The sequence below is a fragment of the Octopus bimaculoides genome, chromosome 5 (genome assembly GCF_046866305.1).
Source record: "Octopus bimaculoides isolate indiv1 chromosome 5, ASM4686630v1, whole genome shotgun sequence".
NCBI lineage: Eukaryota > Metazoa > Mollusca > Cephalopoda > Octopoda > Octopodidae > Octopus > Octopus bimaculoides.
The window spans coordinates 97,153,434-97,170,868 of NC_142932.1; the positions used below are offsets into that span (position 1 = coordinate 97,153,434).

The window sequence follows — 17,435 nt, forward strand, 5'->3', positions numbered from 1 at the left end:
CTGTAACCAAAACACAAAAAATCTCTCAGATATCATCATTTCTATAAATAGATTTGGCATCATTTCTAAGAACAGCCAAACACCTACTGCGGTTTAAAAATCTTATCCCTACAACCCACACAAAACAATAAATTAAAATATCATCATGTCTAAAAATAGATTTAACATCAATTCTAAAAATAGCCAGACACCTACTGCTGCCATCCAAAGGAATTGGTATAAAAGACAGAAAACCAGCCAACTTATTACAGTCTGTTAAAGACTGTCATACCGGCCATGACGAAGGGAAATAGCCCTGAAACTCGAGTCGCCTTTATATATATATATTTATATTTATATATTTATATATTTGATCCTTTATATTGAACACTCAATATTTCATCTACATTCAATACTTTATTTCATGGTGCCATCCATTTTTATTTTATTTTATATTATATATTGTATATTATATTATATATTGTATATTCCATATTCTATACCCCACATTAGTTCTGCAGGAATATAAATAAAACATAAAAAACAGACAGTGTTGGAACTCTTTTAAGCAAAATAATATATTCCTCTATACACAATCATACAAAAAAATCCACCTTTTTTTGTATTTATTTTTACTCGCATATATATATATATATATATATATATATATATATATATATATATATATATATAGATATAGATAGATAGATATATTAATTGAGGTGTATAATATATATCCATTACAGCTGATCTTACCAATCAGTTTCATGCTAGGGATTCAACAGTGTTAGCTAACAGTCTGATTATGTAACACTGCGCTCATCAGAGGTAGCTATTATGAAATGAAATATGGCAGTTGCTTTCTATTGTTGGAAGTGAATAAACATGTCCAGTTTGTTGTTGCTTTGAAAAAGATGATGGAATGAATCAAGCAGGAGATGGTTAAGAGTTATGTCCCTAGTACCAAAACATCATTACTGAAGGTGGTTTGTTGCAAGTCACCAAGAGTTTTCTGGAAAAGTTTATGGGAAGTGTGTTTTTAAGACTGTTCTTGTGGAAATTGAATATGTGTAGTGGTACTATGTGTATAACCTTTTCAGTGGAGTGTGGGTATACACATCTGTGTTTGTTAGTGTTTCCTTTCTTTTATGTATTGGTTAAATTTGTGGGGCCTTCATGTGTGCATGCAGTGTGTGTAGGGGCACAATGTGTGGGAACTTATATTGCGGGGGATGGAAAAAGGCTGTTGGGTAGTGTATGCTATGTTGGGGTGTGTGTGTTTGTGAGTGCATTCATGTATGTTCTGGTCAAACTCTTTGCCTAACTACCAGGTATTGGTGAAGGACTGAAGCTGGGGAACTGGTGATTATAGTCATGGTGGGAAGGACATGCAGTTATGATAGGATGTACTTCCCTTCATGTGGGCAAGGACTAAAAATTTCAGTTCTGCTATTCAGGTAAATGTCAAGGTGTTGGGTGCTCTTTAAAATCACTCTTTTCTCAGTCAGGCATAACCTGCACTTCCTGCTGCTATTGAAGTATGCTTTACATTTCTCTAGAATCTTCCACTTTATGCCGTACTTGGTGGCGCTTTCTTTCAAACATCAAATGTGCTTAGCCAAGGTTGTGATATTAAGTCTCTCTAGGATGTTGAAGGACTTGTGGGCTCTGAAAGAACCTTCAGTTGCTCCCACATACTTTTGCACATTTGGTCCTATGTCTGTTACCTCTGCCTTGTATATAATGGTCTTTGCGATACAGTGGTCATCCAGTGGACATATGTTACCCTTACATGAGCATCCTGCCTCTGTCTCAAGTGTGGCCCTACCTACTAAAATCTTTTTAACATTTGATGCACAGCTAAAGGAAATTCTAAGGGTATGCCTATTGAATATTTTGGTGAACCTATTTGGATTTTAACACTTAAAGAGAAGGGCAGTGTGAACCACAATACTTTCTGGTGGCGCTTTCTCTTGGAGGGGATTAGAGTCTGGTGTATAACTAATTCTATCCTTGAATTGCAGGCAGCCTGAACCTCATTACAGCACTGGGCAGCAGTTTCAAAAATCTCTTTGCTTGAAGATAGGTTGGAGATTCTCCTGCTAATGCCCTTTACCAGGTTCTTGAAACTGGAAGAAGCCTGTTTTATATATATATATATATATATATATATGTATATGTATGTGTGTATATATTTATGTGTATGTGTCTTTGTGTCTGTGTTTGCCCCGCTTCCCACCACCACCATCACTTGATAACTGATGTTGGTGTGTTTACATCCCTGTAACCTAGCAGTTCAGTAAAAGAGACCGATAGAACAAGTACTAGGCTTACAAAGAATAAGTATTGGGGTCAATTTCTTCAACTAAAAACCCTTTAAGGTGGTGCTCCAGACAAATGACTGAAACAAGTAAAAAAGTAAAAGAATATATCTTCATCCAGACCCTACGCCTGACACCTCCATTCTTATTACACCCCTTCACCTGCCAACTCAGTCCTCACACCACATACCACTACACCCACACACTCACATGCACCTTCCCTCTCCACACACACTAGCACCCAACACCTCCCAATACCCACACACACACACTAACAAGTACCCTCATCATATACCACTATATGAAAACCCCTTCACACTGTTCAAATCAGTACCCACACTACACACCATTATGCACATTCCCCATCACACACTAGCACCCAATACCTCTCAACCCCTATTCCATCTCCATGCATTCCCCCACAACACACAGTATTCATTCCTAAAAACACACACAATGCACAGGCATGTAACATGTCTGAACACAGAAAACACACACACACAACATGCATAATCACATACAATTTTCACACATAAACATATACAATACATATGCACGTTATAGGGTTACACACACACTTCATGCACTAACACATGCACACACTACTCAAACAAGCACATATTGACTGCTACACACAAGCATTTACACACCAAATATAAACATAAAACACACATCAAAAAAGGCAACAGGATATCAAGAGGTATGACTGTTTCGAGTAGCTCTATTTAATTGAACAATGCAATCATTGCATCAATTTAAATGCAGGGCTATCCTCAGCTGCATAAATAAATAAAAAAATTTTAACCAGTTGGACACATTAATATAATTTTACTCAAATTCTCTAATAGAGCAAGAATAGGGAGAAAGTCCATGTTGCTACTAATGTGACTCAGAATATACTACACTTCTAAGAACTGTATGAAGTTTGTTAGGGTCATAGCTTGTAAATGATTGTGGTTCGCTTTTAATTTATTAGTCTTTTTTTACATTATTTACAATTGATGGATATTTGTCCTCATTTATTGTTAACACAACATTTCAGCTGATATACCCTCCAGCCTTCATCAGGTGTCTTGGGAAAATTTTGAACCTGGGTTCTCATTCCTAAAGTATTTTTCAGTGTTGTTGTTATTATTATTATTATTATTATTATTTATTATTATTCAGGTCACTGCCTGGAATCAAACTCGGAATCTTGGGGTTAGTAGCCTGCGCTCTTAACCACTATGCCATATGCCCGTGGGCAATTATGGAGTGAATTTTAGGGTTTATAAATCTAATATTCTCCTATCCTTCCTTAATATCGGTTCCCACATGCTGTTCATATCTGCATTCGGTCTGCTTAGGAGGTTGTTGTGTCCTAGCATATGTGCTGCTTCTTTTAGTTTTCGTATTTTCCAGTGGTGTTCTCTATCTATTATTTTAACTTCATCCCACAGGGGGAGGTGGTCTCCATTTTTCCATACATAATCAGCTATACTGATTTATCAATATCTCCCTGTGTCACAGCTTTACGATGTTCCTCTACCCTTATTTTAAGGGGGCGGCATATTTCGCCTTTGTATAACCTACCACAGCTGCATGGGATGGAGTACACACAGTTCTTAACCATATTGTCTTCTATTGGTGGTTTTACTCGAAGGAGATATTTGTGAAGTGTTGTATTACTTTTGAATACTGCCCTGATGTCATATGGGCCGCATATCTTTTGTATCTTTTTGGAGAGGCCTTTCACATAGGGTCCACAGTCTGTCTACCTGAATAATAAATAATAATAATAATAATATTAACAACACTGAAAAATACTTTAGGAATGAGAACCCAGGTTCAAAATTTCCCCAAGACACCTGATGAACGCTGGAGGATATATCAGCCGATACATTGTGTTAACAGCAAACAAGATGAGGACAAATATCCGTCAATTGTAAATAATGTACATAATTCCCCATCTCTTAAATATAGAACTGTATTAGTCTATTTTTAATCAACTTGCAAATCTAAAGCTAGAGGATAGTGTCATTTTAGAATAGATAGATAGAGTGGGTATGGTCATAAATTTTGTCAGGATTTTAGAAAATGTATAAGTGACTGTCTATAAAGGAGGCTGGGTAGGGGAAGACCCTAAATGAAGATGTTAATTACCAGTTAAAGGGGCAAGATGCTAATAAAACCTATGATGTTAATACAGAGGAAATTATCATGGGGTACAATGGGTGATTGTATATAAGCAATATTGTTATGTTGTATGAAGATAAAATTTAAGATTACTAACAATGTTATTATAACCAGAATAGATAAACTGTGTATATATACCAATTTTCAACATATATGTATTTGTGTAGGTGTGCGCATATGCACTTATATGTATGGTGAAATAAAATTTTTTTTTTTGTGTATGAATGAATACATGTAGAAATTGTAGTAAAAGCTTACATCTGTAAAAACAATCTGCAAGTATTTTAATTTTAAAATTGTAACCCACGAATTTTATTAGGGATATCTACTTTTACTCATTTAATTGACCACTAGGCTGACTGATTTAAAGATCGTTTAAGCAATTAGCTGTTAGATAGGCTAGTCAACTAATTTTTGGAGGGGAGGGGCGAGGGGTACTGCAACCAGCAATCCCTAATTATGGCCACTTACCCTAGTTATTACCTCCCCTTAACCAGAAATATTTCAATAACTTTCCTACGTAATAATTCGTTTCATTGTTTTTACCAAATTTCGCATTCCTATTAATAAACTGTTGGACCATTTCCAACCCTAACCATCTTAGGGGTCGATTTGTTTGGTTAAAATTCTTCAAGGTAGTGCCCCAGCATGGCTGCAGTCTAATATCTGAAACGGGTAAAAGATAAAAGATGCACACACCCATGCACGTACGCGCGCATGCAAACACACACACACACACCCACATATCCTCTTTGACACTGTATGTATGTAAATAAAGTGAGTTATTTTATAAGTGCTGAAGATATGGAACATATCACTTTTGTTTTATTGGCAGAGAATTAAAAATTTCAAAACAGTTGTAGAACTTTCACATGACTAATGTTTATATCAGAAAACATTCCAAATTATGGTGCTATTTTCCCAATGAAACCATAACATTTTTTTAGCACCAATATGTGACTTATTCCATATATATAACCAAACTATTTAGGGTTAAAAAAATTAGATATATATCATGTATTTAGTTAATGACATTGACAAAAAATGCATTTTAGATTTAAAAAAAAACATACCTGTAATCCTGGTTTTCGTTTTCCAAAGGGATGGTACAAGTGTTTGGAAAAACAATTTCTGTAGATATTAGACTATCTATAGCGTGATGCATCCTTAAAAAGCCTTTTCTGTTTAACTTGAAATGAATTTCTACATCAAGGGAATTCCCATTTTCAAGTTTTAAATTTATTACATGCTGTTTATTAAAGGTCAAATAAAGAGTGCTTTGTTGAAGACCAGAAAATGGAGGGTTTGTTTTCATGGTGATGGGGATTTCATAGAATTTATTTTTGTTACTTGTCAAAAAAAGAAGTACACTTTCACAGTTTTTGGAAACCAAATTATCTTGATCTCCACATAAGAGTGAAGCAGAGAAATTGACAATGCCAAACAATGATCCATCAACATCAGTGAAAAACGTACCACTTGCATCATTAATATAATTGGAAATCTTCATTTCAGATCTAAAATTATATCTGAAAGGGAATGAAACAAACAAATGGTCATTCATAACTCCAGGATTTCATCAATAAATAGGGAAGTAACAATATCAGTATTATGTGACAAAAAATTTAGTAAGCAATTATGTAACATCAACAATAACTATCACATTTACAACTTTCCATTGTGTTTCAGATTTTAATAATGTGAGTGAAAGGTTAATGATTATCAGTTAGAGAGGGATTAACCATTTTAGGATTGAGAAAAAGTTCTGTATGCTTCCATAGGCTGGAACAGATCCTTATGTTGAGGAAAAGATCGAATATTAGACATCTCTATTTCTAGAACAGCACTAGTTATGGAAGAGATACTATCAACGTCAAGTTATCTTGTTGATTAGGGGAAATCAAAGAAATTTTAAGATTTGGTGGCAAGACAGGTAATTTAAAAAGGAGAGTTTGGAAAAAGTATTGTTGTTGGAATTCAGTATAGATTAACAGAAAAATAGGCAGCAAATAAGGTATCTCTATCAATAAGATTGTTACTTACGAGACCATTTCTTTAAGAAGTGGTTAGGGGATTCCGAAAAGTTAGTAAAGATCTTTACTAACATGAGATTAGAAAGCTTGATTATAATCTGGATGGCAAAAGAATTTACACACCATATAATACAGTTAAGGCCGCCTTTATCTTTCTGGTGGTGGTCTCCCTTAAGATGTTGTAGGTATTTGTAAGTGAACAAACAAGGGACTTTATAGTTGTGGGATTTAGTTGAGTTGAAGGATGGTGTTGGACATGCTAAGGAAGATAGTATTAGTTATTAGCTTAGTTGCTTCAAATGGATCAGAAACGAAGCACATTTGCTGGCAAAACAAGTTAGTGTAGAACTATTGAAACTCGGATCAGTTAGCTGACTTGCAGTACCAGTGGGTTCAGGGAACAGGAACCATTGTGTCATATGATGGATGATGGAAAGTGAATTGTCTTGATTATCTACAGATCAGATGATCTTATGGTAGCAAAGACTGTAATAGCAGAATGAAAGTTGGGTTTAGAAGTAAAAACAAGGTGGGAACAAGGTTGTTTATAAGGTCAGTAAGTTTATCATGAACACAGATAAATGATGAGACTAAGTGATGCAGGCAATGCAGGGAAGTAAATGTTTGGCACATGCACAAGCAGTTTTTAACAATGTTCAAGTAAATCTGTTATCATAGACGTTCAAGACTTGATCATTCTGCCTTGTTTTTACAAGTAGTATACTTTAGAATACACTATCCACTATCTCATTTTTAAAACAGAGTATAGTTTAAGGAAGATTTCTAGCAGGTTGGGTACCTCTGATCTGGGAAGAATGTAAGATTGAAGAAAAAAATCTGTGAGCATTGAAGTTACCAAGAATGAAAGATAGTTCAACCACTGATAATGGTTGGAGAGTAACACAGAAAACAAATGAACTTAAAGAAATGGTGATGAGAAACTTTGGGTTAAGATAACTAGAAGTTTTTATTGCTAATGTCTAAGCGAGAAATCAGATTTTACCTGAGGGTAGACATCACATCCAAGAAAGAATTTGAAATATAAAGTGTAACTTGAAGAGAGCCTTTCAGAGAAGAATTAAGATGTATACTTGTATATTAAGAGATAGTGGGGAGAGTCAAGGTTGAAACAAAATTCACAGATGTAATGTGTAATGAAAAGAGAATTGTCTAGAGTACTTTATGCCAATACATTGTACATCTTACCTTGATATGATGGTGTTGCGAGCAATTTCCTCTGCATAAAGTAAAGTGTGCATCGTTTCAACATAGTTGTCTTTCTTTAGTGTTAATTCTGTGTTGTGTTCATTCAACACTAAGTTTTCAGGGATTTTGTATTTAGTCATTAAATCAACTGGATTAGTAGCATTTAACTGAGTATTTGTAGATGCTTTTAAACAAGTCTTAACATCTTTAGTATTTTCAGCAGGGCTAATCTTTACATCAATTGGATAAGAAAGTAAATATTTTATACCAAAATCAAATACAACATTCACAGAAAATGTCTCACAAGCATCTCCAGTATATATAACAGGCACCTGCCATTTATCTTCAGCAATTTTAAACATATTTAAATATGCTGGATTAGAGTCATTTGCTTTTGCAGTAGGAATTAGAAAAAAATTTTCTCCAATCTTTTTGGTCAATATTTTAATTTTCTGTAGATTGTGCTTCTGAATAAGAAAACAGATAAATGAATAAATAAACATATAATATATTTAATGAAATATGTTTATAAAAATTATTTTTCTTCATTTCCAGATCAAGTACGAATTTCAGATTTATTAGGGATTTAATCTCTTTGGAGTTTAACAATTAATTAACAATCAATTAAATTTGAAGTGTGGCTGATATTTATTTATTCACCTATCTTCAAATTTAGGTTCTATCCACGAAATATGCAACACACTCCCCCAACAACCACCAAAATCTGTCTCAGAATTTTTAAAAATCAAGTGCAATGATCACACTATGCGTCAACAGTAAACATCTGACTTGAATAAACTTTACCACTCCTCACCTTACTTTGAAGAACATCTCTCCAACACATAAATGTATATCTAAACATAATCTCAGTCTATCACCAAGATATTGTCATATATGTTACCATAAGTCCCTAATATTTCGATTCAATTGACGTTATTTTCATTATAATGGATTTAAAATTTTAAATTGACAAAATCAGTTATAATGCGTGTTTTATTCAAGCTAAAGTGTTGTGTGTTTATATTTTCATTTTCTTCTGAGTCGCAGGCATGACTGTGTTCACTTTGCAACCATGTGTTTTTAAGCTCAATCTCACTCAAAGTAATACTCCATGGTACTTAGAGCAAGTGTCTTCTACTACAGTTATGACTAACCAATGCCTTGAGTGAATTTAGAAAACTATATAAAGCCTGACATAGGTATCATGTGCATGTATGTATGTCTATGTGAATGTTTATTTTCCATGCTTCTTAAAAAAAAAGATTCTCTGAGCTACAGCTACATGTTAACATTTCCATGTCAACAAATTGCTTGATAGCTCTGAATGGAATGAAAACTTCCTTACTTGAACACAAGTAAGTTTTAGCAACAAGTAGGGAATTTGGCTGTAAAAGAAACAATGTCTAAATAATATGTAGTTTCTAACCTGTATGGGCATGGAAGAAGACATAAAATGAACAACTTCCAAACTTTTGAAAGAAATACGACATTGTTGTCACTAAGTCTATCACACAAATCAGTTTACAAGCATTCCCAATGATAATATATACAACATATAAAAAAAAATTCTATCAGTGTTAGAGAAGTTACTAGGCTCCCATTGTTACAATTTGAAATGTTTGACCATTAACCTTTAGCATTCAAACTACCTGTATTCTACCTCCTTCATGTTCAAACCAGTCAAATCTTACACCTGCCCTATAATATCATTCCTAAAGTAAAGAGTCACATCATGGAAATCTCACAGCTATGAGATAATGCATAACTAGTTCAAAATAATGTGAATAAATAAACATTACATTTGACAGAGTAATCTGAATATTAAAGGGTTAAAAATAAGCCTTTGATTATTATTTATTATTTTTTGCTTTATATGAATACACATGATAATTTGACTGTATTTAATGAAGTACATTTTATTTGAAATCTGTTGGCCTGAATACTTCATAAATAGGAATTTTTGTGACATTTGGAATTCTGTATTGTTTTTGATCTAATTACATGACTGATTGTGAAACTAACTCAATATAACTCACAAAGCCATTTCATAACAGCCATACATATTGTATTTGATACTTCTTAATAAAAATAACGACTTTATTACTTCATGAAAATAGTGCAACAGAACTCCCAAAGTATCTATTTATGAAGAGAGTCATATAGATGAGGAGCTGGAAACAACATTAAATGACAATATTGAAAAGCATCAAACTATAAGAAAAAAGAAATAGACAACCTAAACAAAAATCTGTTCCAAAGATGATTGTACTCTCAAAACCAAGACAAATGATTCAATGTAAACTTACAAAGGATGAGAATTCAGAATAGAGGAGATTAAATGTAATAAGTAAGACAGGTAAAGCAACAGATAAAAATAAATATTTAAAGTATGCGGTTATGGAACAAGGTGAACCATTTTGGTTAGATTTTGAGCATGGAGTAAATGAATGCCAAATAAATGAAGATAAAGAGAAGCATCCTTCAGATGAGGAAAATGTAATGATTTCCTCCTCCTCCTTCTCAAATACTGACTTAGATAAAGTAAAGAAAAGAGAACTTGAAAGTTCAGCAAATAATCAAATTTATATGCAGGTACATGATTAAGGTGAATGCAATGGATTTATACAAATAAGATATTAACTGATAAACAAATCTGTAGAGCTAAGGTGTATGGTAAAAGGTTTTCAGGACAGAAATACTAGTAATATTAGAATGAGTCTAAGATGGTGAGCTGGCAGAATCGCTAGCATGCCAGGCAAAATACTTAGCATACTTTTCATCATTTCAAGGGTCAATAAAATGAGTACCAGTTGAGAAGTAGGGTTAATGTAATCGACTTGTCCACTTCTGGCCTTGTGCCAAAATCTGAAACCAATCTTAGAAATGACTCTCCCACAAGTTCAAAAGATGGCCTATGCAAAACATTATGAATTATAGCATTTCATGGTTGGTTAAGTAAATCAATGGATATTAAAGCCGCATATTTACAGAGCAAACAATTAGATCAATTTACTTGGATCCCTCCTTGCCTCTCGAGAGGTCAGTGTGCCTTCAGATTATATGTGTAAACTTATAAAATGTACATATGGCTTATCTGATGCTTCAAGATCCTGGTATTTAACAACCAGAGAGGAATTATTGAAGTTAGCAGTAGTAGCCTCCAAATATGATCAGATCATATCTACATGGTATTATGGAAACAAACCACATGGTATCATTGCTACTCATATTGGTTTTTGCTTTGCAGAGTCAAAAATCTTTCAGACTCAGGTTATAGACAGGTTTCATAAATTATTTGAAATAAAAGAGTTTCAGTATATTGGATTAGATACTAAAAAAAATTTGGGGGAGGGTATATTAAACTGGGACAAAAATAGATATGTAAAGAAATTGAAATATATATCAATGGGAAAATAACAGAAAATTGGATGATAAAATATCAACAACAGAGATTACAGAAATAAGGTAAATGATAGATAAAAAAAATTGGTTAACCACACAAACTCAACCAGATTTGAATTATGATGTTAGTTAAGTTTCATTTTAAAACAGAAAAATGTGGAATGAATTAAACAAGTTAAGAAAATAGTAAAGAAAGCAAATATTTAATCCACAATTTGTAAATCATGATTGTTTACATATTGGTACAGGTATGGTATGTAGCTTGCTTCCCAACCACATGGTTCTGGGTTTAGTCCCACCGCATGACACCTTGGACATTTTCTCCTGTAGTCTTAGGCCAATCAAAGCCTTGTGAGTGGATTTAGTTGATGGATGAACATATTCTTAAGGTCAAATTTTAGTCACTTGCAAGCACTTCAAGGTTTCATTACTAAGTCAGTTCTCAACCTAATTGAATGCAGTTTTTTTTAGCCATGTTGGTCTAGTTTTTAAGCTACATTGACATCCACATTTTGTCCAAACGCCCAAAGGACCCATCACTTAAACAATTACAAGAGTACATCCTCATAAATTAAACATTACCCACACCAAATAGGAAATGTAGAAGGTAGGGATACCCTAATGCCACAGATATCACTAACACAGCGTACATACATAGGTACATACATAAGCAGGCAGTCAAGTAGGTAACTAGGTAGGCAAGTAGATAGGTTTTAGGTAGTTAGGTTGGGTATACAGATTGTTAGTTACTTGTAAGTAGATAGATAGATAGGTAGGTACATATGTATGTAGGTAGTATGAACAGACACACACACACACACACACATACACAAAGAGACAGAAACACATGACCATACATACTCATATATAACTGGCAGTCCATCGGTTATGATGACAAGGGTTCCAGTTGATCCAATCAACGGAACAGCCTGCTCGTGAAATTAACGCGCAAGAGGCTGAGCACTCCACAGACATGTGTACCCTTAACATAGTTCTCAGGAAAATTCAACGTAACACAGAGTGTGACAAGGCTGGCCCTTTGAAATACAGGTACTAATCATTTTTACCAGCTGAGTGAACTGGAGCAACATGAAATAAAGTGTCTTGCTCAAGGACACAACATGTCGCCAGGAATTGAACTCACGACCTTATGATTGTGAGCCAAATACCCTAACCACTAGGCCATGTGTCATACACTCATATAGACACACACATACACACACAAACTCATATGCAGACACACTCCAGTACACATGCCAAGGAAGCAGAAGTTCACACACAAACACATACATAAACACACAACCATACGCACACACAAGAATACATACATACACGCATACATATACATACACAAGCATGCACACACATGCAAGCAACAAGGTCTCAAGCAAACATATGCAGCCTCCATAATGGACTAAATCGAAAATCCCTGAAAAGGTTGCAAGTAGCAGCAAATGAGCTTTCACAAACAAAAACAAAACAAACATCTTACTGTTTAAGCAAATTAAACAATCAATTAGTTAGTTGGATATTAAACCAATTGACTAATAATCCTTTCTACTGAAGGCACAAGGCCTGAAATTTGTGGGGAGGGGGACTCGTTAATTACATCAATCCCAGTGTTTCACTGATACTTAATTCATGAACCCCAAAAAGATGAAAGACAAAGTTGACTCAATGAAATTTGAACACAGAACATAGCAATGGGCAAAATACTGCTAAGCATTTCATACAGCATGCTAACAATTCTGCTAGCTCACCACCTACACCATTTTATGAAAAGTAAAGGAACAGAATTGAACCAGTGCATGTGCTAATAATATTGACATAATGACTCTCCCTAGACATAACAAAATTTGTTTCAACTCCTGAATTCACATATAGAATCTTGCAAACCAGATACAAAAATGAAGATAAAAATAACACCAAAATGTTTTAGCTTAATACAAAGAAATTTTTAAATCAAAAAAATTAACTTCAATATAAAAAATTTGTAATTTAAAGCAAAAGAATATAATTACAAAAAAGTACAAACACTATTTGATGAACAATTTCAGAAATTTATTTAGCAAATTCTAATTTCCTCAGTCATATTTTAAGTCTTTTATCTTCTTGTCCTGTACTTTTCCAGGCTTAATTGCATGCTTGAACTTAAGAATATTCTAGCATATCTATGTGTATCTTTGTGTTTGTCCCCCACCCCCACCCCCATTCCCACACCACTTGACATCCAGTGCTGAAGTGCTTATGTCCCAGTAACTTAGCGGTTCAGCAAAAGAAGCTGATAAAAGAAGTAACAGACGATAAAAAAAAAAAAAAATGCTGGTGTTTATACATTCAACTAAACATTGTTCAACTTCTGCATTCTCAAAACAGAAGGTTAAGTTCAATAAAACCAACAACTAAATCTAGTGACACTTCTCCTGACCAACAAACTTCTTCCAACTACCTACACTCTTATATGAACCCCCAAAATCAACCCCATGAGTTTAAGCTGACACACCTAAATAGACAAACCTGATTACAAAGTTCTACATGCATGAATAAATTCTGAATAGCAAAACCCCAAATTTCATCAATAAATGTTTTTACATAGCACCTCTTCATCACAAGATACCCTATAGTCTAATGACCATTCAGCAGAGCTCTAACTACCCCAGAAAATTTTAACTTAGCAGAGGCTATATGAAGCCAAGATCATCTCAAATACACCACAGTCCAATGATGGTTTAGTTGAGAAAACTTCAAAGTCATTGTTAATACTATTTTTGTTAAAAAATAATAAATTTGTGCTTTAGCAAATGAATTGAGTTATCCTTCAATTTAATGTAAAGTTGTATTTATTATAACATAAAAACAAACTGTTCTATATTTTAGAGATGAGGAATTCTGTACATTATTTACATTCATATTTTCCAGTGGTGTTCTCTGTCTATTATTTTACAAAAACTAAAAGAGGCAGCACATATGCTAAGACACAATAACCTCCTAAGGAGACCTAGTGCAGATATGAGTAGAATATGGGAACTGGTATTAAGGAAGGATTCAAAAATATTAGGTTTATAGCATAGTGGTTAAGAGCATAGGCTACTAACTCCAAGATTCTGAGTTCAATTCCAGGCAGTGCCTTGGGTTCAAAATTCGAGCAAATCAGCCGAAATGTAAATAATGTATAAAAACAAAGATATGAAGACAGATGCTTAAAATATCAGTCTAGTTAATCAAGTTGTCCAGGAAGGTATCAAACCTAATGGCTAGGGAGATGACTTACACTAAAGTAAATATAGAGCTATGAAAATTTCAGGTCATGAACATTTCAGAATGGATCACAGCTCAATTGATTAGGAAGAGAGTTAGCTTAGATGAAATGCAGTTTGGTTTTGTGATAGGAATACTTTCTGTACTTGGCAATTGTCAGCATAAAAGCCTTTGACAGGGTCCTTTATTCTTTCATCTGCTGTGAGAACCACACAAGCCATGTTATAGGGGTGCTGGCAATAAGATGAACGTCAATAATGTGTATAGCTACAAATTTAGTATGCAAACAGGAGTTCACCAGGGCTCACTTTTCAGGTCTCTCTTATTTACCAGGCCATAACAGAGGAGTTTAATATTGGTTGCTCATGGGAGTTCCTCTATGCTGATGACCTTGTTTGTATAGCTGAATCTATAGTAGACTTAGAGAAGACATTTCAGGTGTGGGAGCAAAGCCAGGAATCAAAGGGATTTAGAGTTAATTTAGCAAAGACCAAAGTACTAGTAAGCAGGAAAGCAGAGATATTACTAATTCTTTTGGGGAAATGGCTCTGCTCAATATATAGAAAAGATGTAAGTAAAAATTCCATATACTGACTCAGTGCAAGCTATGGACACATGAGAGGTACAGTGGAATCATAGGAAGGTAAACAAAGTACTCTTTTTGTGTGGCAGATGTGCAGGTACGATAAACACTAAGAACATACAGAAAACAGATTTACTTAGAGGTAGTAGACAGTTTCTGTAACGTAGGTCATCTACTTACAGAGGAGGAGGATGCTCTGAAAACAGAGTTGCTTAAGTTAGGCCAGGGAAAGTTCAGAGAGCAACTGGAATAACTTGATTATTCTTTTAAATGTTTTCTATGTATGTGAATATGAAAATGTTATTTAAATTGATAAGGATACTTGCCTTAGAAAAAATGTCAAAACACCATTGGTATGGAGATTTCTTACTTTCTGAAGAAAGTGCTGAAGTCATGTTCATAGTAATCTTAATATCAGGTAACATTTGGTATAACTGTAAAGTACAATGATACAAGAAAAAAAAGAAGTATTTTCTGAAAAAACAAAGATGTACAAAAAGTAAATGCTAACAAGATATGAGAATTCAGAATTGATACCAGATAAATAGTTGGATATCAATAGAGTTGATTGCAATCTTATACTATTATAAATAAGAAAGAAGGAACATGTAAAATAAAGAAAGGAATACAAATTAGAATATAACAGAGGAATTATCTTGCTCACCTCATATTTTACTATCTCTCTGATGTGGAGATATAAAAAGATATCAGAAAATAAATATTGTGTATACATTACTAAACAAACTTTCATTAGGACATATACTGTCAACATCAACAATGCAGATTGCAATAGATAGCTGTTGGTTTTCTTAAGGTATACCAATACAAAGGAGAATATTCCAACAATGGCATCCAATGATGAAACAAAGAATATGATAGACAAAGTAAATGTAACCTGATACTATTTGAAGGCCATAATAAATGCTCCCACAAATGAGAAACAATTATAATGAAAGTCAACTTAAACCAAACATTGGTTGACAAAGATAGAAATTAAAATGGCAAAAAAAGAGTAAATAGTTAAATTTATCTAGTAATGCAGTAAATAAAGGAAATGAGGGTATCAATATCATAGATACCACTACCACTGGACATCATGAATTTGCCTAAAAATTCTTCAACTAATTCTTATGAATATTACATAGTCTTTTAGAAAATCCACTCTTAATTCCCAAATATGTATTAAAGTATGCTATAAGCAATGTAGAAAGGGAAATTCAACATCATAACATATCAACTCCTGGTGGTATTTCTAATACATATCCAGATTAACTATAATAGCAAATAGATGGTTAAACAAGCACTGAATCTATAGAAAATTAAGAGTTACCAACATAGAAGAGAAGACTGGAAAGGTAAAGAAAAGTACAAAATACTCTATGTAATGAAATAAATGAAATAATTCAGACAACACAAAAAAATTCTACCATAAAACTACATCCCTATGATAAATATTTATAACAAACTACAAACAACATGACTGTAAACACTCAAATGCTTAAAAGGAAAAAGTATCCACTTTAAGTGATAAATTTAAAAGGTAAAGCATGAGGGAAAAAAAAACATTCTCTCAAAAATATACCTTTGAAAACAACCAACAAAAATTGCATAAGACAATACACAATAACAATATAGAAAGCAGATAAAATATCCACAAGAGAAAATTCAGAAGCATTTTGTAAAATCATTTTTCATAAGGAAGCTAAGCATAGCAAAGATAAAAGTTTATTAGAACACTATATAGAAACAACAGAAACTGAAAAAACAAAATCTCCCTCAAGTATTACAATATTTGGTTTGAGAATAGCTTTAAACAGTTTTGAGAAGTGGAAAAGTCTTGCATTGACAACTCAAAACTTTTGGTGATTGCCATGCGACATAGTGCACTGCTATATAACATGCAACTTCAGCACTCTCTTGAACACTCTAAACCAAGTACCTAGATGTCTCCTTCACATGTCTGTCACTAATTCATTAATTACTCTCTAAAATATTATTCAACTAGATGACTGGGACATTAAGAACAATGGTATTGGTTGATGCAAAAGAACCCATCATGTACCTGTATGCATTACAAGAAAGACTTTTGATTCATCCCATATGACTGGCTTAAAAAAAGTGCCTCAGTTTAACAACATGAATGTGAACTTTGTTAAAACAACAATGAAGAAGTAACAGTTCATAGCAAAGAACATAATTATAAACTTTGGTCTCAAAGGAATATCTATTGAGATATTTTAAGGTGGTAGTACTTTTGGTGTTCAGTTTTTCCTTTGCATTTTACCTTTGTGTGGGCTAACAAAAAGAAAGCCAGCTTGGAATACTACAAAGAGAGAAGGGCAACCAGGCTCATCCATTATTTCCTTGTAATGGATGACTAAACCTAAAATCTCTGCAAGTATTCCTTAGATTGAGAGTCTCCTATGAAAGGCAAGTAATTTAGCAAGGGTATTTAGATGTTTTTGGAACTGGAGAAAT

The 17,435-nt window shown here is 33.7% G+C and overlaps 1 protein-coding gene across 1 annotated transcript in view; it reads right to left on the reverse strand.

Moving 5' to 3' along the window:
• LOC106882711 (uncharacterized) overlaps window positions 1–17,435 on the reverse strand; it is an 82,119-nt gene that overhangs the window by 53,779 nt on the left and 10,905 nt on the right. Inside the window, exons 5-7 of the mRNA XM_014933474.3 lie at window positions 15,284–15,391; window positions 7,715–8,181; window positions 5,549–6,004 (exon numbers count right to left, since the gene is read on the reverse strand). Of these exons, the coding sequence (XP_014788960.2) occupies window positions 5,549–6,004; window positions 7,715–8,181; window positions 15,284–15,391 (1,031 nt within the window). The remainder of the gene's footprint in view (window positions 1–5,548; window positions 6,005–7,714; window positions 8,182–15,283; window positions 15,392–17,435) is intronic.